Genomic DNA, 23158 nt, shown 5'->3' with positions numbered 1-23158 from the left:
AGGGAAGACTTGTAAAATCAGTGAAAGTCACATCCTTGGCCGAGAGACATCTCGGGAGGGAAGACTTGTAAAATTTTAACATAAGGACGCAATAATGTTGACAAGCTTGAATACTGAAAATGCTTTTTCATTAATGGACTGATGCCTCGTTAAAAACCTTGCCGACCAAAAACCCCTTTTCACAATTTTATAAGAGGAAAAAAGATCGGTTCAAGGAAAAGAGTGCATCATTTTACACGTAGTTGAAATGTAAATACAAGTTTAGCTGTAATATGTCTTCAGATGAGTGGAGTTCCAAGTTCTTGGTATGATCTTGCCCGACAGTTCTTCTAACTTGTAAGCCCCATTGTGGAGGGCATGTCGTATCCGGAATGGGCCATCCCAATTGGCCGCCAGCTTTCCTTCAGAAGAGTTGCGCTTGCCGACCTGGTTGCTCTCCACACGAGATCACCCTCATGAAATGTCCTCGGCTTTAGATTGGAATTAAAGCATCAGGTCATGCGTTGTTTACATGCCTCGGCCACTATCTGCGCGTTCGTTCGTATTTCATCCAGAACATCCAATTCGGCTTGGAGTGAGTCGTCATTAGACTCCTCATGGAAGTGTTGTCGCCTGAAGGACGGTTCCCCTACTTCAACTGGGATCATCGCATCCGCGCCGTATGTTAGGCGAAAAGGCGTCTCCTTGGTGGTTGATTGGGGGGTGCATCGATATGCCCAAAGGACTTCTGGTAGCTCTTCGGCCCATGCTCCTTTTGCCGAACCGAGTCTCTTCTTGAGCTCAGTGAGTATAACCTTGTTGGTTGCTTCGGCCTGCCCATTTGACTGAGGATGCTCCACTAATGTGAATCGGTGCCGAATGCCAAGGTTTTCAAGGAAAATGTTGAACTTCTTATCAGTGAATTGAAGACCATTGTCCGACACAATGGCATACGGGATGTCGAAGCGGGTAACCAGATTTTTCCAAACAAACTTCTGAACGTTGGCTGCGGAGATGCAGGCGAGCGACTCGGCTGCTATCCACTTTGTAAAGTAATCTACCGCGACGAGAAGGAATTTAACATGGCCTTTTGCTACAGGGAACAGACCGAGCACGTCTATCCCCCACAAAGCAAACGGCCACGAGGAGCTGATACTGTGCAACTCGGCAGCCGAAGCATGGATGAGGTTTCCATGCTTTTGACATTGTACACATTTTTTAACAAACTCAGCACAATCTCCTTTCAAAGTTGGCCAATAGTATCCGGCACGCAGGACCTTGGCTGCCAAGGTTCGCCCCCCGGAATGAGAACCACAAATACCTTCATGGACTTCCCGCATAACATAATCGGCTTGTAGGTTGTCGACGCATTTGAGCAACGGGGTGGAGAATCCTCCCCTGTAGAGCTCGTCGGCTACTATGGAGTACCGAGCCGCTTGTGTTCGTATCTTTTTGGCTTCTATCGGATCAGTTGGTAATTCCCCTCGAACAATAAAGCTCCGGATGGCCATCATCCAGGTCGATGTCTGAGTGTCAGTTGTCATGCACTCCACTGTCACACTTGGGGAAGGAATCTCCAGGTGAATGGTTGTGCGCAATTGTCCTGGTTTCTGGCTGCTGGCGAGCCGAGCTAACTGATCGGCTCGTTCATTGTTGCTTCGTAGAACGTGTCGTATCTGAACCTCAGTGAAGTCGTCCTTCAGTTTTTGGAAGAGGTGGTAGTATTGCAACAGATTAGAGTCTTTGACCTGAAAGTTATCATTGACCTGTTCGGCCACGATTTTCAAGTTGGTCCAGCATTTTACTTTTTTCACGCCCATCTCGGTTGCTAACCGCATCCCGGCCAGCAAGGCTTCATATTCCGCTTGGTTGTTAGATGCTCGGAAGCTGAAGCGGAGGGATTGTTCTATGGTGATGCCTGAGGGACTAGCCAGAATTATACCTGCCCCACTTCCTTAGGCATTAGAGGATCCATCGACATGCATGGTCCATGGTTCATCTTCAAAACGACCTGGAGGAGTGAGCTCGTTGACAAAGTCGGCTAAATGTTGTGACTTGATGGGGCCTCTTGGCTCGAAAGATACGTCGAACTCTGAAAGCTCGACCGACCATGCCATCATCCGGGCGGCAATCTCTGGTTTTCTTAGGACTTTTGCAATTGGACAATCAGTTCGGACAACTATCTTGTGACTTTGGAAATACTGCCTGAGCCGGCAGGCGGTGTAGATGAGCCCTAAGGCTACTTTTTCTATCAACTGGTAGCGTCGTTCGGCATCCTGTAGTGTCCGACTGATGAAATACACTGGTTGTTGTTCGTCTTGCTTCTCTTGAATCAGGACGGCACTGATTGAAGTGCCGGAAACAGCTAAATACACAACCATGCAGAGGTTGGCAACTGGTTTGGAAAGGATCAGAGGTGTACTGAGACGTTCCTTGAATTGTTGGAATGATGCTTCACACTCCGGGGTCCATCTGAACCGCTCCGTCTTCTTCAGTAAGAGAAGGATAGGTTTAGCTATCTCGGCTAGGCAAGGAAGGAACCGAGAGAGTGAGGTGAGTCACTTCTGAACCTCTTTCAGAGTACCTGGACTTTTCATATCCAGAATGGTTTGGCATTTGTCGGGGTTTGCTTCAATGCCTCGGTTGGACAACATGAACCCCAGAAATTTCCCACCTGAGACCCCGAACACGCATTTTTCAGGATTAAGTCTCATCTGATGTTGCCGAAGCGCTTGGAAGACATCAGCCAGGTCACGCACGTGCGTGGAAATGTCACTTGATTTGACGACCATGTCGTCAACATACACTTCCATACTTCGACCAATCTGTTCATGAAAAATTTTATTCATCAAACGCTGATACGTGGCTCCGGCGTTTTTCAACCCAAACGGCATTACCCGATAGCAGTAGTTGGCTGTTTCAGTAATGAATGCCGTCTTTTCTTCGTCTTGGGGATGCATACGGATCTGGTTGTATCCTGAGTATGCATCCAAGAAAGACAAGAATTTGTGACCCGATGCTCCATCAACGAGTCGGTCAATATTCGGCAATGGGTAGGCGTCTTTCGGACAGGCTTTGTTCAAGTTTGTGTAATCAGTACACATACGCCACTTTCCATTCGGTTTCCGAACCATGACAACGTTGGCCAGCCATGTCGTATAGTGCACTTCTCGAATGAACCGAGCATCTAGAAGTTTTGATACTTCAACTTCGATTGCGGCTTTCCTCTCTTCTCCGACCTTTCGACGCTGTTGTGCAATCGGCTTTGCCTCTTTGCTGATTGAAAGCTTGTGGCAAAGGAAATTCGGGTCAATGCCAGGCATGTCGGAGGGATGCCATGCAAACAAGTCTTTGTTGTCAAGAATTACTTGTCCGATAGCACTCTTTTCTTGTTCAGAGAGGACGGTCCCTAGGTAAGTAAGCTAGGAGTCTGAAGCTCCAACTTGAATCGATTGCTTATCTTCAATAGGTTCTACCCTCTCTTCTTGATCGATCTGGGGGTCGAGGTCCATGGCCGATTGCTGTGACACCGAGTGGATGCCTCTCGGCTCCTTAGGCGCTTCGTCCTTCACTCTTGGTAATCGCAAGCTGGCAAAGTAGCACTCTCGCGCAGTCTTCTGATCAACATGGACCGTGATGACTCGTCCTGACTCGGCCGGGAACTTCATGGCTAAATGAGGGGTGGATACAACCGCCCCAAGCCGATTCAGGGACGGTCGGCCGAGTAGAATATTATAAGATGTGTTGGCATGAACTACCACATATTTGACCGAGATGTCACGATATTCGGCTCCTTAAAACCCAAACCGGGTTGACAACTTGATATATCCCTTTGTCTTGACTCGTTCGCCTGAGAACCCAACCAGAGGTTCATCATAAGGAATTAGCTCGGATTCTGGAATACCCAACTGCTTGAACGTGTTCCAATACAGGATGTCGGCTGAACTTCCCTGATCAACCAATGTTTTACGTATAATACAGTTGTGAATTTCAACACTGATTACCATCGGATCATCTTGGTCCGGGTCGATGCCTTTGAAGTCGGCCTCGGTGAAAGTGATGGTAGGAAGGCGGCGACGAGCTGTTTCTACTGCATGCACGTGCCGAACGGCTCGTAGGTGTCTTCGTTGGGCCGATGAGGATGAGCCCCCGCCAGCGAATCCACCGGCTATGGTGTTGATGACCCGCCTAGGTTGCGCCGAAGGCTCTTCCTCTCGCCTATCTCTCGACCGACTACGTTTCCTGTATGAGTGCGTTCCTGTTCTCCTCTGCTCAGGCTGATCATGCTGCCGAGACCGGTCGGCATGTCGGGATGAGGTCGGACGGTCTATAAAGCCTTGCAGTTGTCCCTTCTTGATTAAGTCTTCAATTTTGTCTTTCAAAGCCGCGCATTCCTCTGTGGAATGCCCCCGATTACGGTGGTACCTGCAAGACTTTGTTGTATCAGCCCTGGGAGGGGTCGAAGCTCGTTTTGGGACTGCTAGCACCTCTGAGGCAAGTGCTTGCTCTAGGACGGCCGATCTGCTTGTATTAAGTGGCGTGTATTGTGAGTATCTCAGCCCGCGAGGAGGCTTCTCGCGAGGAATCAGCTCTTTTGGATGACTCTGGAAATTAGTCTCGGCTGGCTTGTCAAGTTTTGCCGACACCTCCGCCCGGGCTTGGTTTCGGAACTCAGCCAATTCTTCCATCTGCATGTATTTGTCAGCTCGCCGTCGTAAATCATCCATGTTAGTAGGGGGTTTCTTACAAATGTTGTTGGCGAAAGGCCCTGGTTTCAAGGCGGTGGTAAGGTTGTGCAGAGCTACAGCAGGGTTCAGGTCTCGGATTTCAAGCGCCGCCTTGTTGAATCGGCTCATGAACGCCCGAAGGGACTCCTTTTTCTCCTGACGGATGCTAACTAGTGCCAAAGAGGTCAACTGGTGAGGCCGGCTTGTAGCGAACTGAATGGTGAACTGGGAGGCTAATGTGTTGAACGAGTCAACAAAATTAGCAGGAAGCCGAGTAAACCAACTCAGTGCTCGCCCTTTTAATGATGTTGGGAAGATTCGGCACAAGGCGGCGTCATCAGTAGTGCTTAGAGTAACTTGAGTTAAGAACACGTCGACGTGCTCATCTGGGTCGGTGGTACCATCATACTTGTCTAGAGGCAAGGACTTTCAATGGTCAAGAAGTGCAGACTGCATGATGTTTAGGGTAAAGGGGTGTCGGTGTGCTCTGGCCGGCGTCGGTTGTATCGGCCGGCTGACCGAAGCATGGACGGCTGGGGTAGCAACAGAAGTATGTGGGATAGAGGTGTGATGGTCGTGCGAGTGGAACGACCCCTGGGTTGTCTTAGAGGGTTTCCATGTGGGATCCCGGTACTGGTTCTTGAGGGCAGCATTCTCTGCTCGCAACGCGGCCATCTCGGTGGCATCTCTTTCCCGCTGCTGTTTCATGGCGGCCATTTCTTCCTTCATTTGGCGTACCATATTAGTCAAGTTTGTCTCCTCTACTGTCTCGGCATTGTCCGCCCCGGACTGGTGCTCATCTTCAGACTGGTGGTCTTCAACGTTGTTTCTTCTTGTCTTTGCCATAATGTCTTCAAAAAGTCTTCACAGCTATCGGTTCAGCCCCACGGTGGGCGCCAAAATGTACCTGCCTGAGGGTACACTCGTAATCTTCTTAATGAGAAGGGCCGAACGGATGCTTCAAACGGACTCTTCAGAGGGGGGAGGTACCTGCAAAAGGCACTCTAACGCTCAAGTTAGGACAAACACGATATTCTAGGGTAATTAATGAACAGTGACGTACCTCGTTACGTGTGACCTGTTTATAATACCTGACATGGGCCTGAATGTGGTGGGCCTATTCTAATCTTTACCAAATTAGGTAATACGATGCTAATCAGCTAACCATGTCTTAATTATGCACTTATCCTTGTTAATTGTGATTTGTACTATAACCCGTTTAACTTATCGGCACATTGCCGAGCCGACAGGCTAATGCTTGGAGGGTTGCATGTCTTCGGCTGTTGACCGGGCCGGTAGACGTTTACTTGGTAATCCTATCGGATCGGCATTGAGCCGAGCCGATACATAGTATATGGGAATGCATCATGCTGCTTGCATCGGCCTTCAGCCGAGCCGCCATGTGCCAGTTGACTAATCTCGGCCTTCGGCTATAAGCCGAGCCGATGCTAACGTCAGCCTTGGGTATGGTCCAGTTCGCATGGGTGTCTGACGGAATGGCATGTGTTGGTCAACGTGACCGATAGGGTCCTCCCGGTACAATAAATTTTGTTGTAGTGTTTTTTCCGTTTATTTTCTTTACATTTTTCTGGCTATAACTAAAAAAATTTACTTCAATGACACTCGAGATTACATATCAGGATGTGACAAGGCCTAATGAGGGAATGGAACTCTCGTGTGTGGTTCGAATAAAATATCAAATGGAAACAGACTGTCCTAAGAGGTGAGCAACAAAGAGGATACGAACTAGAAACAATCGAGGGGATTTCAAAAGAAGTTCGAGAAATCAAAAAGCATTTATTAGGAATCGGGACCAAGCGGTTAGAAGCAGTTCTAGGAAGTTGTCTAGTGACCGCTCCGACACCTACTCGAAGCAATAGTAGAACATGAGAATAACGATTATTGAAAGTTAAGAATGGTTGAAAGAGGTTATACCAACCACGTATTTAAAATAACCTACGTCAAGCATAGATTTGATTAACCGCCCATGGTAAAACCTCTATAAATAGATGAAGCGGCCTCACTTAGAGGGGTCAGAAAATTATGCTTAAGAATTCTCACAAACACTCATTGCCTGCGCATATTGCTAAGTATGACTTCTTGGCCATCTTTTGCCTTTTATTTTCTTATAATAGTTCCATTTTAGAGTAGAATAGTTTAGTTTCATGGTTCATTTGTCTCTCAGAATCATTACATGTAAAAACTTATTTGCAGTCATGATTTCTGTTATTAATATATACGTGGTACATTTGATCTACTTGAATATTTGCATGCATGAAACTTACTTTATAGTAACTATTAACGAATATCTAGAAATTGATGCATGTTAAGTTAGTTGTAAGCTAATCGTTTTCATCCGTATTCTCACAAAAGTCTAATCATACTGTTGGGACTACTCGAAAGTTATACAATTCGAAAGCTACACTTTTGAAGCTATTCGAAAGAAAGACAAACAAATCAGTACCTACCGGAAAGTATTATGAGCCTCATATGTGCACACTCGAGGACTACTCGAATAGCTCGGGAAAAGTAGTAGTGGAAGGAGGTTAATGGAGGATTCTCGAGCGGTTGAGTAGTTACTCTAAGGAAGGTAGTTGGAGAACGAATCGAAGAAATAAAACACGTGGGACGAACGGTTACGAGAAGTTACGTCTTAAAGCCACGTAATAAGCATAGTGGATAGCGGTTATTCTCCAATAACGCATATGCACAAAATTAACAGCGCTGGTTTGGCTCTATAAATATGAGAAGCGTAGTGATTTACAGGGGTCAGAAATTTCATACTTGCACTTTGTAAGCACTCTCTGCCTGCGCATATAACTTCCGTGCACGTGATTGTTGGGTACTAATTTCTTGACCACATTTCTTTTCTTTTTTCTAGGATTAGTGTAGTTAGTTTCAATTCGTAGTTGGTTTTAATCCGATATTGTAAGTTGATCATTATGCGAAGTGGACTATGATTCGTATTGCTAATATATTTATTGTTCATTCCGTTCATTTGAGTATTTATATGCATGAACATTATTGCTTAGTAATCATTAATGAATATTTGGAAACAAGTAATTATTAGTCTTTCTACTCCGTTTCTTATTCTTCATAAAGTTCAAAAACATCAAATACCTAAATTAAAACGGCTTTCGTGCTAGTTCAAATAAAAAGAATCCATAAACCAATTCTACCACAAACACATACAACACATACGTACTTAAATTGAAAAGCTTTGTTAGTTCGAGTAAAAAGAATTCATGCACAAAATTTCCCACAAAGACAAACATCTATATTATAGAATGGAGAGGCAAGGATATACTATGGAAGGGGACAATATAGTTAAATAACTTTTTATATGTTTATTAAATTTTGTTAATTGTTGTGAAGAATATTTACAATTATTTTGATATACATAGCACATAAAGCAGGGAATCAATTATTTAGAAAAAGAAACTTTAATTTTATTGAATACAAAATTAATGATAAATATTAAGGTTTTATATTTATAATCATGCATGTTGTATTTCAAATAAATTTTACATTCATAAGTTTATAAAATTAAAATATTTGTAGCAGCGTACTATTTCTTTTATCCCAAAATACGCAACATGTAATTGGATATCTTGAATATGTGATTTATTAGATATACCCTTTTAAATAGAACATTTTAAATTGTCTCGATTAAAATTACGTATTAATTACATATAGATAAAAACGAATATAGGTATATAAAAATATCAAATATAATATAGATCCGTTTACTTCGACACCAACTTAGTTATTTGTTTCTATATACATAAGAGTTAAATACATAATTTATTAGAATTAAAAAAATAATTAATATAATTAAAAATAATAACTTTATCTTATTTTTATATATTTTTCAAAATTATTTTTATACTATTTTTCTCTTTTAATTAATATTTTTTTCTTAATCAATTACAGTTCTTACATTATTTTCCTCTTCTAATTAATATTATTCTCTCTCCTAATCAATTATAATATATGTCTTTTAAATTAATATATTTTACTAAATTAAATGAACTTATTTAATTAAAAATATTTTAATCTAAAAATAATTAGTTTATAAAATAATATAAAGTAAATCTCATATATAACATTAAACAAGCAGGTATGTCTAATTATAAATAGGAAGGATGGATGATGGAAAAAGTTAAATTAAAGCACTGAATGGTCTATAATGGAAGATCACCTAAAATTCTTAATATTGGTTTTGAGTTCCTTAAGGAAGAGTAATATGATTTGATAACTTCTATTATATAGTCTAAATACTCGAACACATTTAAACTCTCTTGTAAACACGAGAACCAAAAGATATTCAAAAGAAAAAGGCTAAAACTCTAATTTGACCCCTTATGATATTTGTTTGTTTTAATTTAGTTTTACTTTAATTTTTTGTTTCAATTTGGTCCCTAATAATTTAAATTAGTACAATGTCGGACTTCCGTCCAAATTATTTAAACAGAGTTAACTGTTGGCCACGTGGATGCCACATAGATGTCACGTAAATGCATAGATGAATGCCAAATTTCTTGAATACACCTGTAACCAGAACGACCCGTTCTGAAACCAGAACAGGCCGTTCTGGTTGCACTTTTGGTGTGTTAATTTTGCACCTAGAACGGGTCGTTCCAGATGCAAAATTAACACACCAATAGTGCAACCAGAACGGACCGTTCTGGTTTCAAAACTGGTTGTTCTGGTTCTAGAATGCCAAACACAAACGGTCAATGATTTATAGTTCACGGTTGTGAATTATGCAAGGAAAAAGACCCAAGGTACAAAGCATTTCAAACACTAGATTTGGTAATATTGTTAATGGGGATTGATAACTTCAATTGTTAAACATTTGGGCTATATAGTGTATCATTAAGGACAATGCAGTGTATCACTAAGAATAATGGTAGCATGTTTTATTTCATTGTTAGTCAAACTGGAGTGAATCACTTACTACCAAATTGACACTATACAGTCAAGGATGAAACAACATGGTGTTTTCCCTTGAAGTCATTGACGATGTACCCTAACAACAACAACCTGTTCTTGAGGAGGTATAACCTGAAGTAAAGGAAGAGGATACACAGGACCAACATTTCATCACACAACCACATGTACAGGTAGATCATGCTGATATCCTATCAGTCATTCAGTGTTATATGGTGGATAAGATGTATTATTGGCACCTTCAGCGTTATCCAGATGATTTCCCTTCTCAGTAATTTCTTTGAACTTTCTTAGTATATGTTATGTTCTGAATTTTTGTTTTCAGTCTCTGAACCATATTTCTGTCTTTGAATTTATGATATGAATTTTTATTTTTAATTTTTGAATCACATTGTGGCATTTTGTTCAATGTACATATTTGGTTGGCATTTTGGAATAGGCCGTTTTGAATCTAGAACAGCCCGTTCTAGTTTCAGAACGGTCTATTCTGCTGCACTCGTGGTGTGTTAATTTTGCATCTGGAATGGCCCGTTTCAGATGCAAAATTAACACACAACATGCGCAACCAGAACAGACCGTTCTGATTCAAGGTGTATTCAAGAAATTTGGCATTCACCTATGCATCTACGTGGCATCCACCTGGCATCCACGTGGCCAACAGTTAACTCCATTTAAATAATTTGGATGGAAGTCTGACATTGCAATAATTTAAATTATTAGGGACCAAATTGAAACCAAAAATTAAAGTGGGACTAAATTGAAACAAATAAATATTATAAGGGACCAAATTAGGTTTTTAGCCAAAGAAAAATAGAGGGAAGAAATTGCCACAATCCATTCTCTCTTTATACAAAGAGAAAGAAAGAGAGTGAGCGAGAACATCGTATTAACCTTTGAAACCGTGTTTTGACCCGAAACCCTAACCAAAGTTAATGTGCGTCGATGGAGCTTTGTTCTCGTTGAGGACTTTCCAATCTCATAGTTTCTGGTAGACGTAATCTTTCTGATTTTCTCTTTTACTTTCTTTTTCACAATTTCAATACTTCTTTATTTTCTTTACTCTTTAGTTTGGACACAGGCCTTTTCATTAACCATTTTTTTTCTTAATTTCATTTTTCTTGTTTGTTACTTGAATTTGTTCCGGTTGTTATTTGATTTCATTTTATACAAACATCTCCTCAAAGATGTAATAGTGCACACTTTCTCTTAACAAATTCAAACATTTTACACTTAAAAATTTATCTCTTAATTTACATATTTAGTGATTATTTAAAAAATTATTATAAATTTTATTAAAGTTAACTATATATATCTGAAAAAAATAATTTTCATTATTATCACTAGAAGGAAAAAGGCATTCCGTGCCTGCAATCTATTAAAAGAAAAAAAAATGAGAAGTTACTCATAAAAAATGTAGTTATTGAAAAATAAACAAAGGATAAAATGGTCCATGTAAAAATTGAAACAAAAAATAGTTATTGAAAGTTATATCCCTTTTATATATTAGTATAGAAGTATAGATTCATTAGTTTCAAGTTCTTAAATTTGATTAAAAAATATTTTTTTCTAATAAAATAAAAAGGTATAATGATCAAAAAAGTAGAGACCGAGGTAGTTACCAAAAAGGGTATCCCCTTTATAGATTAGTATAGATTATAAAATTTTTAAAGTTATATATCAAATCAAAATAATATAAGTATAATAAAATCAAATATTAAGATATTATTTAATCGATATAATTAATATAACATATTTATAAACATTTAAATAAAATAATATTTTATATAATATTAAATATATATATATATATATATATATATTAAAGATAATATATAAGTATTAAAGTATTATTTAATTAATGTTATTAATATAATATTTTAAGATAATATCTAAATAAATGAGTATGTATTATAAAATATTATTTATTATATATAATTAATATAATGTTAAAATATGAATATTAACTATATATCTTTAAATAAATATATTTGTATTAAAAATTTATTATTATATAAAAACATAATTATTACAAAAATTTAATATTAATATATAAGTTAATTTATATTATAATATACAAAATATTATACGTATATATAATATACATATCAAGTTTATTTTATAGTTTTTATTTTATTTATTATTTTAATTAATTAATTTTTAATTTTAATTATATATTTTACATTTTTTAATAAGTAAATGAATGATAATGAAATAAAAGTATTTGAAAATATATTTTAATTAAAGTATATTTTTATGATTAATTAAATTAAAAAATATACTTTTATGAATAATTAAATTAAAATTATTTTTTTAAATATTAGAATAATTATTTTTTTGCGATGTTAAGTTAATATAGAAGAATAATGATACAATAATTGTATCTTTCAAGTTTAAGAAATAAAAAGATGATTTATTTGATATTTTAACATATAAATGGTAGATAATGTAATTCTTATATTTCTAAAAGAATAATAGTATAATTTACATTGATGACCTTAAGTTAAATGAATTAAATTGTATATTTTAACCTAAAAGGATATGAAAGTCTAATATTCTTATCTCTCAAAGAAGAGTAACAAAATTTATATATTTTAACATAAAAGAGGAGAGCGGTATAATATCTCTCATGTGAGAATAATGTAATTTACTTTATATTTTAACTTTTTTCTCTCATTAATATATATTTAAAGATGTAATAAGAAGAAAAAATATAAAAAATAACTGCTCATTTTGTTAATAATAATGATCTTTTTCAATTTAAAAGTATTTTATAGTCTCTGTTATATGACTTAGTGATCACCGGTTTGAGAGCTATTATATATGTCTTGATGACATTTTCAAGTGTGTGGATCACTGGATCTTGTCCACTAGGAGAGACACATAAAGTAAGGGTTAGTGTTAAATTTTTATCAACTATTTTATGTTAGTGTATCTCTCTTGTTAGAAAATTCCTATGCCGGAAAGGATAAACACATATAATCTTCTTCTTGTTTCTTTTTTGTTTTTTGTTTTTTGAGGTTTTGGTTCCTTTAATTTGGTATATCTAAAAGTCTAATACTGTGAGAAGAAAAATAATTCCTAAATTAAGGGTGATCTTATAAAAAAATTTAACCATAACCAAAATTAATTGGTTTTATAACAATTGGTTAATTAAAAACTATTACAAAAAATTAACTTTTATTTTTTAAGTTAAAATTTTGTTATATATGTTTTTTGATTGTTCAAATATGGTTAGGTACAATTTTTATAACTTGTTAATTTTAGTTAAGATTCTTGATTAGTATTTTGATAGGTAAGAGTGCCTTTAATTTGTGAATCAAGTACCCTTTTAAGGGTTCAAATTGTGAAATCATTTTTTTAGAAAATAAAAAAATTATTTAGTTAATATTCAGGCATAAAAATGCTGAATAATTTCAAAGATACACGTTTTGTTAAAACTAATAAACACTAGAAAGTTTTATCACTAATGTAACTAGACTATAAATTTGGTCTAGCATGCCATGCTTTTCTTTTATTTTTATAATTTTTAAAAAATATTTTTATATTATTTTTTTTAATTAATACTTTTTTTCTCTTAATCAATTACAATATATATCTTTATATTACTTTTTTCTTTATAATTAATATTATTCTCTCTTAACCAATTATTATGTATGTCTTTTAAATTAATATATTTTATTAAATTAAGTGAATTTATTTAGTTAAAAATATTTTAATCTAAAAATAATTAGTATATAAAATAATATAAATTCAGTCTTATATATAATAAAACAAATAATTTTAGGTATTAACAAACAATTATTTTATGTTAGGTATTATAAATTATAAATAAGAAGAATGGATGATGAAAAAAATTAAATTAAAACACTGACTGGTCTACAATAGAAGAAAATTGAATTACAGTCATTACATTATCTAAAAGCTTTACTATTGATTTTGAGTTCCTTAAGAAAAAATAATATGATTTTTACTCTGGTTTTTTTTTTTTGTATTATCATGTATTTTTAGATATAAAAAATATTTTTTTATCAGGTTTATTTTATTTTAGCCTGTACTTAGCCCAATTTATTGCTGTGGAAACTAATTATTTAGAACCCTACGGAGGTTAGAGAAATTTAACCGCATATTCAAAAGAAAGAAACAGAGTGAGAGGGAGAGAGAACGAAAGAGAGCGAGATAACGATCCGAAACCGCACTCCGATCCGAAACCTTCTTCGAAACTGCCCTTCGATCCGAAACACATTGAAACCGCACTTCGACCCGAAACCCTAACCTAAGTTAACGTGCCTCGATGGAGCTTCGTTCTTGTTGATCCCTTTCCAATCCCATAGTTTCTGGTAGACATAATCTTTTCGATTTTCTCTTTTACTTTCTTTTTCCTAATTTCGGAACTTCTTTATTTTCTTTACTCTCTAGTTTGGACGCAGGCCTTTTAATGAACCGTTTTTTTTTCTTAATTTCATTTTGCTTGTTTGTTACTTGAATCTGTTTTGGTTGTGTTATTTTTCTTTTTGTGTTTATGCGAAACGCGATTTCGATATTTTTGATCGGTTGAAGTTTTGAAAACAAGAAGACTGAGACGCCGTGTCAATTTCAGGGATATTGATTATCACACTGCTCTTCATGTTGCCGCGTGTGAGGGATTCACTGAGGTCGTTGAGTTTTTGCTCCAGAAAGTTGCCGAAGTTGACGCCAAGGATCGATGGGGAAGCACGGTAATAACTACACTTTTTTTAATTTTTGATTTGGTTTAGTACCGTAATGATTGTGAATTTGTGATTTGATGTTTGGCTATTGGCATGGTTTGGTTGTGTTGTTAATTCCGGTTTCGTGTGTGACAAAAGCCAATAACATTGCCATAGATTTTGTTTAGGGAAGGTCTAAGGTTTGGCTTCAGCCTTCAGGTCGTTGTATCTTGATTTCCTATTGTTTGACTAGTCAAAATGTCAAATGCTTTGTCCTTTTGAGTGTATTTGTTCTGTGGATTGTAATGCTCAAATAAATGGTTGTAGATTATGTTAGAGGCATTTTGTGGATATAATTGTGTTTCACTTTGCACGGGGTGGTTGACTAATTGTCTAGGCTTGAGTTTCTTTTAAGGGTAGGCTTGAGTGAACTTCTCCATAATCACTTCTAAGGAAAAAAAAATAGGAAGTAAAATTGAAATAAACTTTACCATAAGTTAAAATCAGCCTTATACATAAGTTAAAAATAAGATTTTGGTGAAAGCGAATAAAAGAAAACTTCTACAAATTAGTTTATACATAAGCTAATTATAGCTTTTGGAAAAATTTAGTTCATTTTATCTTCCTATTTTTTTCTCTCCTAGAAATGTTTTTGGAGAAGATTATCCAAATAGGCCTTAAGTTAGCTTCTCCTCTTATCAAAAAGAATTTGATCTTACATTTGGTTACACTAGTGTTTATTTGGCAGGGTGTTTCCATATCTGAATTTCAAAAGCAAATACTTCTATTGCATGTTGTCTTTGCACTTGCCTGGTTAATAAAAACTGTGACGTGAGTAAATACGTTCTTGATCATGCCTTGACCCCTTATGCATTGATGCTAGTGAGTTCTAGTTTGTTGAAACAAGTCACCGAACATAGCCTTGCCTTAAAGCTTCGCCTAGATATATGTATTCCTTCTCTTCATTTATCTTTTGCCCCTCTTTGGCGACTCAAAATGCTGGAATTCATAAAACTATTGTTAATGCATGTCAGGGACCTATCTCATAAACTATCTAGCGACCAGAGGACCCGAGTTACAGCCCTTTGTAATGGCTTCTTTGATCCAACTTTTGTGTCGAGTCACAAAGTTTGGATGGTTTGACGATGACCGATTCCGGGACCTGGTCAAAGAATCTATGAACTTCTTGAGTCAGGTGATGTAAAGCGGTTATTATATTGGCTTTACATTAGGAAAAAGTGATTGTTTAATTTGTATGCAGTAAGGTATCGAAGGATTATTTACTGGACTCAAAAAAATAAAAGGAATAAGTGCGTTTGTTTGCATTACGTTACAGCCACATCCTATCAAGGCTGTCGAAGAGGAAAAAAAATAATAGCACTCATACATATTTTGGTAAAATAATGTATCCTCTTTAGCACCCGGCAGTGAATTGTAAGCCACATCCTAAAGTTTACTCGAAGTAGTAACCCTGTAACCCACTACTGATTTCTTCACCTTCTCAGATGTGTATTGATTGCAAAAATAACTGGTTATTCTTTATGTTATAATCTTTTATAACTTATTTGGTGTTCGATCCTGATCATTGTGTATGAAAAACATTTGTCGGAGGTGGTCAATCCCTTAAATGGATTTCATTACCTTAGAGAATTAATCCTTAACTTTGAACTAAGGGATACCTTGGTTTAAAAAAAGGAATCTTTTATAACTTTTAGTAGTTTCTTGGGTTTCTGCAAATTTTTTCTTAAATCCTATTAGGTTAACTAGAAATCAATATATAATGTGAAATTCTTACCTGTAAATTTATGTTTTGTGGGACGTATTGCTGACGACAGATTTTTTAAATCCAGGCAACGCCAGGTCATTATGCCATTGGTTTGAAGATCCTAAGTCAGCTTATCTCTGAGATGAATCAGGTTAGGATTTAATTTGTGCTACTTGAATATGTTTGGTGCTGGTGTGTAGTGTGGACATTACAATGGTTGGGTAGATTTATCACATTGAGTGGGTCTGTGCTTGTTCATGGAGTCCATCCAAGAATTAGTTGAAGTAAAAAAGTGGTTGTGGCTTTGTCGGTTCTGTGCCTTGTGGGGGTGGGTTGCATGATAACAATAACCATATTTTCCTAAACTAAGAAAGTTAGTTAACATCATTTAATTTTGCTAATTCCATTCATAGTAGTCAATCCCGGATAGCGGCGCGGAGCGGCCGACCCTAAAACTGGGATAGCGGGATGACGCAGAGCGGGATAACCGCTATTTAAATATTAATTTATATATATTAAATAATTAATAATATATATATAAAAGCTAAAAAAACAAAAAAATAACTCTAAATTCATGCATTAAACATTTTTAATAATTAAAAGTTCATAGTACTCAAACAATACATAATATAAAATGTCTCCAAAACAAAGTGTTAAAGCTCTAAGTAAGTAAAAAATTAAACATTATAATCAGAAATTAAAAATAAAATTTGCTAAATTAAATTTAATCAGAAATTAAAAACAAAATTTGTTGAATTAAATTTAATCAGAAATTAAAAATAAAATTAGCTGAATTAAATTTAATCAGAAATTAAAAATAAAATTTGTTGAATTAAATTTAATCAGAAATTAAAAATAAAATTAACTGAATTAAATTTAATCAGAAATTTAAAATAAATTTTTCTGAATTAAATTTAATTAGAAATTAAAAATTAAATTTGCTGAATTAAATTTAATCAGAATTTAAAAATAAAATTTGTTGAATTAAATTTAATCAGAATTTAAAAATAAAATTTGTTCAATTAAATTTAATCAAAAATTAAAAAAAAAAATCAGTTGAAATAATTTAATAAATAATTAAAAAAAATATGTTGCATGTTGCATAAAAGACAGAACCAAGGAGAATAGGGGAATAGAAGAAGACAAACGCGAGTCGGAGGAAGAAGAATAGAAGACAAACGCGCGTCGGAGCTTGCGGCCACGTCGGAGCTGCGTCGGACCTGGAGGCTCGTCGGAGTCGGAGGTGCGTCGGAGCTGGAGGCGCGTCGCCGATGGAGGTGCGTCGGAGCCGGAGTTCGTCGGAGCTGCACGCGATCGCCAGAGAAGAAGAAACAGAGAGGGAGAGACGAGCCGAGGTGTTTGTTTTGGATGAGTCTGAAATCGCGAGAGGGAAGGGATGATTAGGGCAAAAAAAGCCCATTGAAAAGACTGACTTACCCTTAATGAAGGGTAAGTCTGAAATCGCGCCCGCGAATCCGCGATTTGGGCCGCTCCGCTACGCCTCCGACGCGGCCGCTCCAGCCACTACAGAAATCCGCCACACGACAGCAGCCACATTGCGGGGTGAGGCCACTCCGCTCCGGAGCGCCGCGATAGCGGCCGCTCCGGCCGCTATTGACTACTATGATTCCATTTAAATAAGAACCCATTTTCGTAAACTATCCTTCATTGGAACTCAATACCAAGTATAGAAAAGGTCATTGGAAATACACTCTCAATTAAATGAAGGGGTATTTTGAGGATGATATAAATAAATATAGTGAAATTAGTTGAAATTTACTTATTTTTTAGACTAATATACCTGTTTTTCCCCCTTATATTTGACACCGGAGAAAGAGTATTTGTATTCAGATATTATAATCTTGTGCTTCTTTTTATTGAAAATGATTTGCTTGTCGATGATGATATCATTATTTTTTGTTTATAACTATGAAATTTTTTCTAGTGATATTTGAAAGGAAGTAAGGTAGTCAAAATTGCAGTTTCACTCACAAGATCGAATGCGTTCACAATCTTCTCTTCCATTTCTGAGTTCGCTCCTACTCTGGACCAGAAATTTGTCAAATTGCAGCTGATCAATGTTGAAGATTGCAAGTAGCTGTGGAATGGTGCTTATTGCAAGCCTATTTCTAGGTTATTTCGTGGGTCGGGTTTGCAACCTGGTTTTGCAACCTGGTTATTTAAAACATCCTTCTGTAAAAAAAACCCCAAAACTTAAGCCTATTTTTTTTTTCCTTCAAAGTCCAAAGACTCCGGCATCCCCCTTTCGCTAAATAATATAACGACCGCTCTCCCTTTATGAAAAAAGAGAGACTGCCGCTCTTCCGTTACCAATAAACAAAAAATTACCGCCCCTAATTACATTTCTGAACCAATTTAATCACTTGCAATCACGCTGGGATCCCATTCCATCTTTCTTGTTCTCTGTTTGTGTGGGCTGTGAAGCACTGGTTCCCCCATCCCTCTTTGCTTCCAAATTATATATTAATTATGTTTAATAAATAATTAGTAATTATATCTATCGGCTTACTGCTTTAAATGCATATTATATTTTTTTTTGCTTATCATGTTGAATTGAAGTTCAATTATGTGTTTCATGTGTGATATGATGACTTATGTTACTTCAATATGCTCATATATATGATTATGTGTGCATATATATGAATTTCATAAATTTTGTAGGATCTTATGATCCGTGTTACGACCTCCTGATTTACGACCCATACTTCCCTTTCCAATCTTGAGTAAAATCTCAATTTTGACTACCTTGAGTGTAAGACTGGAAGTATCTACGAAATAAAGACTTTGACATGAACACCAGGGCAACTTGGCTAGTTTCTTAAATACAGGACCCAGGACACCATATACATACAGAGAGAGAGAGACTAATGAAATAAAATATGAGTAACATTAACAAAATATCCAAATTTGTACATTCACCTTTTTAAACCAACCTTCTATGTTAACAAGCCTAAACAAAAGCAAGACATTATTTTTATAATTTTGTATTATATTTAAGGTGACTTATCTAAAAGTTAAAAAATGAATATTTTTTTAAACAATAATAATAGTGTGTAGAGGTGTCAGCTTAGGTGTCCAAACAGAAAAAATTCAATTGGACACCTAATAGGACATGTCTGACATGTCGTGGAGTGTCAATGTTGAAACATGTCCTACACCATGACACTTTGAACAAAAGAGGTATATGTGCTTCATAGGTAAGTAAAATATGACCCTTTCAAGTTCGTGGAAGTATTTGCCTTTGGTTGGGGGAAATTTCTCAATATTCCTGTATTAGTCTTGGTATTTCAACAATATTGGCGTTTTTTTTTTTTTTTTTTTTTATAAATTTTTTGCTTAGTTGTGCTCATATAATGGTTTCTGTTTTATTGTACTTTTTATGATTTTTCATGCCGACACATATTCATTAACTAGTTTAAAGCACTGATCATGTTATATGCTTCATTAGGTCATCATTGAAACTTGTGCTAACCTTATTCCCAATGTTTGTGTTGGTTGCTGACACATTTGGATGGGTTTGTGTTAATAAATAATAATTAAAAAACTGATTTGGCAAACATGTTTCAAAATTACTTTATACCATTGCTATTGTTCTTACATCCCTTATTTCTTAATTCCTTCCTCAGGCTAATGCTGGTATGCCTGCAACAAATCATCGAAGGGTTGCTTGCTCCTTTAGGGACCAACATCTTTTTCAGATATTTCAAATATCTTTAACATCATTGGGTCAACTGAAGAATGATGGTAAACTGGGTATACTCATGTTTAAAATTTCATCCCTCCATTTAGTACCATTTTCGTTACTTTTTCCTGATCATGAGTTTAAGAGTTGAAATTATATAATATGCAGTTGTCAATCAATTGCAAGAATTGGCCCTTGCTCTTTCTTTGAAATGTTTATCATTTGATTTTGTGGGGACGTCTGTTGATGAAAGTTCAGACGAGTTTGGCACAGTTCAGGTGTCTTGTTTTATTATCATTTAAATTTTTAATTTTTGGAAAATCCTGCATGAATTCCTTCTATGTATGTTGGTGCATCTAATATCTTGTAATATTGTGGTTTGCAGATTCCATCACCTTGGAAGCCTGTTTTGGAGGATTCTTCAACACTGCAAATATTTTTTGATTACTATGCCATTACAAAGCCCCCTCTTTCAAAGGAGGTCTGTGCAAGCATTTGTTTCTACTTTCTACGATTGATATTTAACATTTAGTCCTTGTTAATTAATTAACTGTTAAAATTTGAATCTGTTTTGGTTCTTGGGAAATCGTCTACTACTTTCTAGAAAGGTGGTCTTGTTCGAAAACCTTTTGATCAGTATGAAAATTTTCAATGTAAACACTCCAAGCTTCACCAAAGTATGTTAGTGAATGGCAGTGTAAAATTACACTTGCTTCTGAAATGAAATGCACAACATGGAGAAAAGTCATTATTCAACATTACCTTCCTTTTATATTATGTTTTGCAAAGAAGAAAGACAGTAATGGAGAGGGGCCTTGATAAAGATAACATCTACCTTTGAAAGATCCTCTGAAATATCAAGTCACATTTAAAAAAGCCAGTGGTCTAAAAGAGACATGATCATGTAAATGAACTGTTTAGGTTTTGAATGAGTTGTGATCATTGCAATGTTAGCATTCCACATATTATGGTTTAAACTAGACTTACTTTTAACAGCCTGGTGCTACTAGGAAGATACCTTTAGTTAATACTCTGAAGCAATGGTTCTGGGCACCAAATTACTGAGAGTCAAAATCTTACCTCTCCTGTGAGCAAGTTATCCTCCCAATGGAAAATGAGTCACCCTTCCAAATTCTGGGATATTATGAATCTTAGAGTCCCAATAAGAAACAGCCCAACAGTTTGCTGCCAATCATTACCAAACCTGACAACAGACTGGTACATGACTAGAGTTGGAGGATTTATGGATCTGTCTCTTCACATCAATAACTGCTAATCCAATCTTGCCAAATTGAGTTGCAAGTAAGAATTTACTTACAAAAAATCTGATTGAGTTTGAGCAATTGTTAAATTATGCCGATCTGCCTCAGAAAGTTGAAAATGAAAAATTACCATTTGTACAGAGTCTGTTACAGTTTGCATTGAAATCATATATGCGGTGGTTTACTTGAGGGAATCTTTCTAGCTGATATGCATAGAAGGGTGTCTAACTCTAACATTTTGGATATGGCCTTTTCCCCCTTCAGTTTACCATGTTGCCTCGTTACATAGGATATCTTATTCTTTCTGATATATATAATAAATTGTTATATTCAAAATCAATGATTCTCTTGATATTCATTATACTGAGAAAATTGGCTGTTAATCTTAAGCAAAAAGGGTATTTAGAGTGTTTCTGATTCTAAACTTGAAACCTACTAAAGAGGGGTTAACCTTTCAACCAGAGAGAAAATGACCATCAAGAGTGAACTTTGAATTAATTCATCCAACTGAGTCCAAACCTTGTGGCTGATCAAGGAGTCGGACAGATATCATTGTTTTTACTCATTTACTGAATATAATCTAGCTTCCAACATAGGAAACTCTTCATTCTTAAGTTTTAGTCCTTTTCAGTTCTGCTGCAATTTATTGAACTATGTTGGTTGTTTGACTCCTTTGAATTCATTGTGCAGTATGAAAGCAGTAGTTTATTTATAATAAACATAATGGAGCCAGTCCTGCAAATATACACGGTGTGATTATAACTTTCAATGAAGGCTGGTACTTTTTTTGTTGAGAGAAATGAATTAAAGATTGATGCTTAACTATTTTTAATGACTGGAATAGGAAAGAGCAAGATTACATGTTCCTGATAACAGTGAACTCACTGTGATTGAAGATAAACTTGCTTGGATTGTTCATATCATTGCTGCAATTCTTAAGATAAAACAGTGTACTGGTTGTAGGTAAAAACCTTTTCAGCTCTTGCCTTTGCAAATTGGAAATTTGGAATATGGAGGACTGCCAAATAAGTTCTGAGCAGTCTTCATAGCATATGATCTATCAACTTGTTTGTAGTCTTATTTACTTTTAACATTTTTATATGCAGTGTTGAATCCGAGGAAGTACTTGATGCTGAACTTTCAGCTCGAGATTTACAGTTAATTAATGTAACTAACAGCGGAATACACAGTTAGGTATACTGCACAACATTTTTTTTTGCATGGCTTGGAACATGAATTATCTCTGTTCCATTCATTAAATTTGCATCACGACACATCATAAAACTTTAATTGAAAAATGACTTTGGCTGTATGTTAGGACATTTATGTTTAGTAATTTGTATTTATGTTGTTCGCTGAAGGGTGATCTATTGTTTTTAATAATTTGTATTTATGTTGGATTTACATGATGATTATTTTTGTCGACAAATGATGAAAGAGGTATACGATCTTCTTATGCCTCATCCTGATGTCGATAAATTGAGACGGTTATTATTAGATACATGTTGTATGCATCATGAAAAAATATAGGACATGAAAGTCCTATATATTTGTCTTTGTCCTTCATTTATGTAAAAATTGATTGTATTTACATGATAATTATTTTTGTCGACAAATGATGAAAGAGGTATACAATCTTCTTATGCCTCATCCTGATGTCGATAAATTGAGACGATTATTATTAGATGCATGTTGTAGTCATCGTGAAAAAATATAAGGCATGAAAGTCCTATATATTTGCCTTTGTCTCTCATCTCGGTAAAAATTGATTGGATTTACATGATTATTTTTGTCGACAAATGATGAAAGAGGTATACGATCTTCTTATGCCTTATCCTGATGTCGATAAATTGAGACGGTTATTATTATATGCATGTTGTATGGATCGTGAAGAATATAGAGCAAGAAAGTTTTATATATTTGCCTTTATCCCTCCTCTCGGTAAAAATTGGTTGGATTTACATGATTATTTTTGTCGACAAATGATGAAAGAGGTATACGATCTTCTTATGCTTCATCCTGATGTCGAAAAATTGATATGGTTATTATTAGATGCATGTTGTATGCATCATGAAAAAATATAG

The 23158-nt window shown here is 35.7% G+C and overlaps 2 protein-coding genes across 3 annotated transcripts; one reads left to right on the top strand and one right to left on the bottom strand.

The window, feature by feature from the left end:
• Positions 1 to 3773: 3773 nt before the first annotated feature.
• On the bottom strand, positions 3774 to 5552 carry LOC145950013 (uncharacterized). Its single transcript, XM_083060924.1, has 2 exons — positions 5226 to 5552; positions 3774 to 5132 (listed from the first exon to the last, which is right to left on the bottom strand). Exons 1-2 carry the CDS (start codon positions 5550 to 5552, stop codon positions 3774 to 3776), a joined length of 1686 nt encoding a protein of 561 aa, XP_082917050.1.
• An 8197-nt stretch (positions 5553 to 13749) lies between these two features.
• Positions 13750 to 22944, top strand: LOC109794799 (uncharacterized). Of its 2 annotated transcripts, none has more exons than XM_083059602.1 (10): positions 13750 to 13996; positions 14257 to 14374; positions 15379 to 15539; positions 16195 to 16260; positions 19757 to 19883; positions 19981 to 20090; positions 20198 to 20293; positions 21765 to 21824; positions 21919 to 22037; positions 22181 to 22944. In XM_083059602.1, exons 2-10 carry the CDS (start codon positions 14362 to 14364, stop codon positions 22266 to 22268), a joined length of 840 nt encoding a protein of 279 aa, XP_082915728.1. In that variant the 5' UTR covers positions 13750 to 13996; positions 14257 to 14361; the 3' UTR covers positions 22269 to 22944. The 2 variants fall into 2 exon arrangements, with proteins under 2 accessions (XP_082915728.1, XP_082915729.1); XM_083059603.1 differs by having other exon boundaries at positions 13751 to 13996; positions 19757 to 19874.
• The last annotated feature ends 214 nt before the right edge of the window (positions 22945 to 23158 follow it).

The sequence above is a fragment of the Cajanus cajan genome, chromosome 7 (genome assembly GCF_000230855.2).
Source record: "Cajanus cajan strain Asha chromosome 7, NIPB_CcT2T_4, whole genome shotgun sequence".
NCBI classification, from domain to species: Eukaryota; Viridiplantae; Streptophyta; class Magnoliopsida; order Fabales; family Fabaceae; genus Cajanus; species Cajanus cajan.
This window is presented reverse-complemented; position numbering and strand designations above follow the sequence as displayed.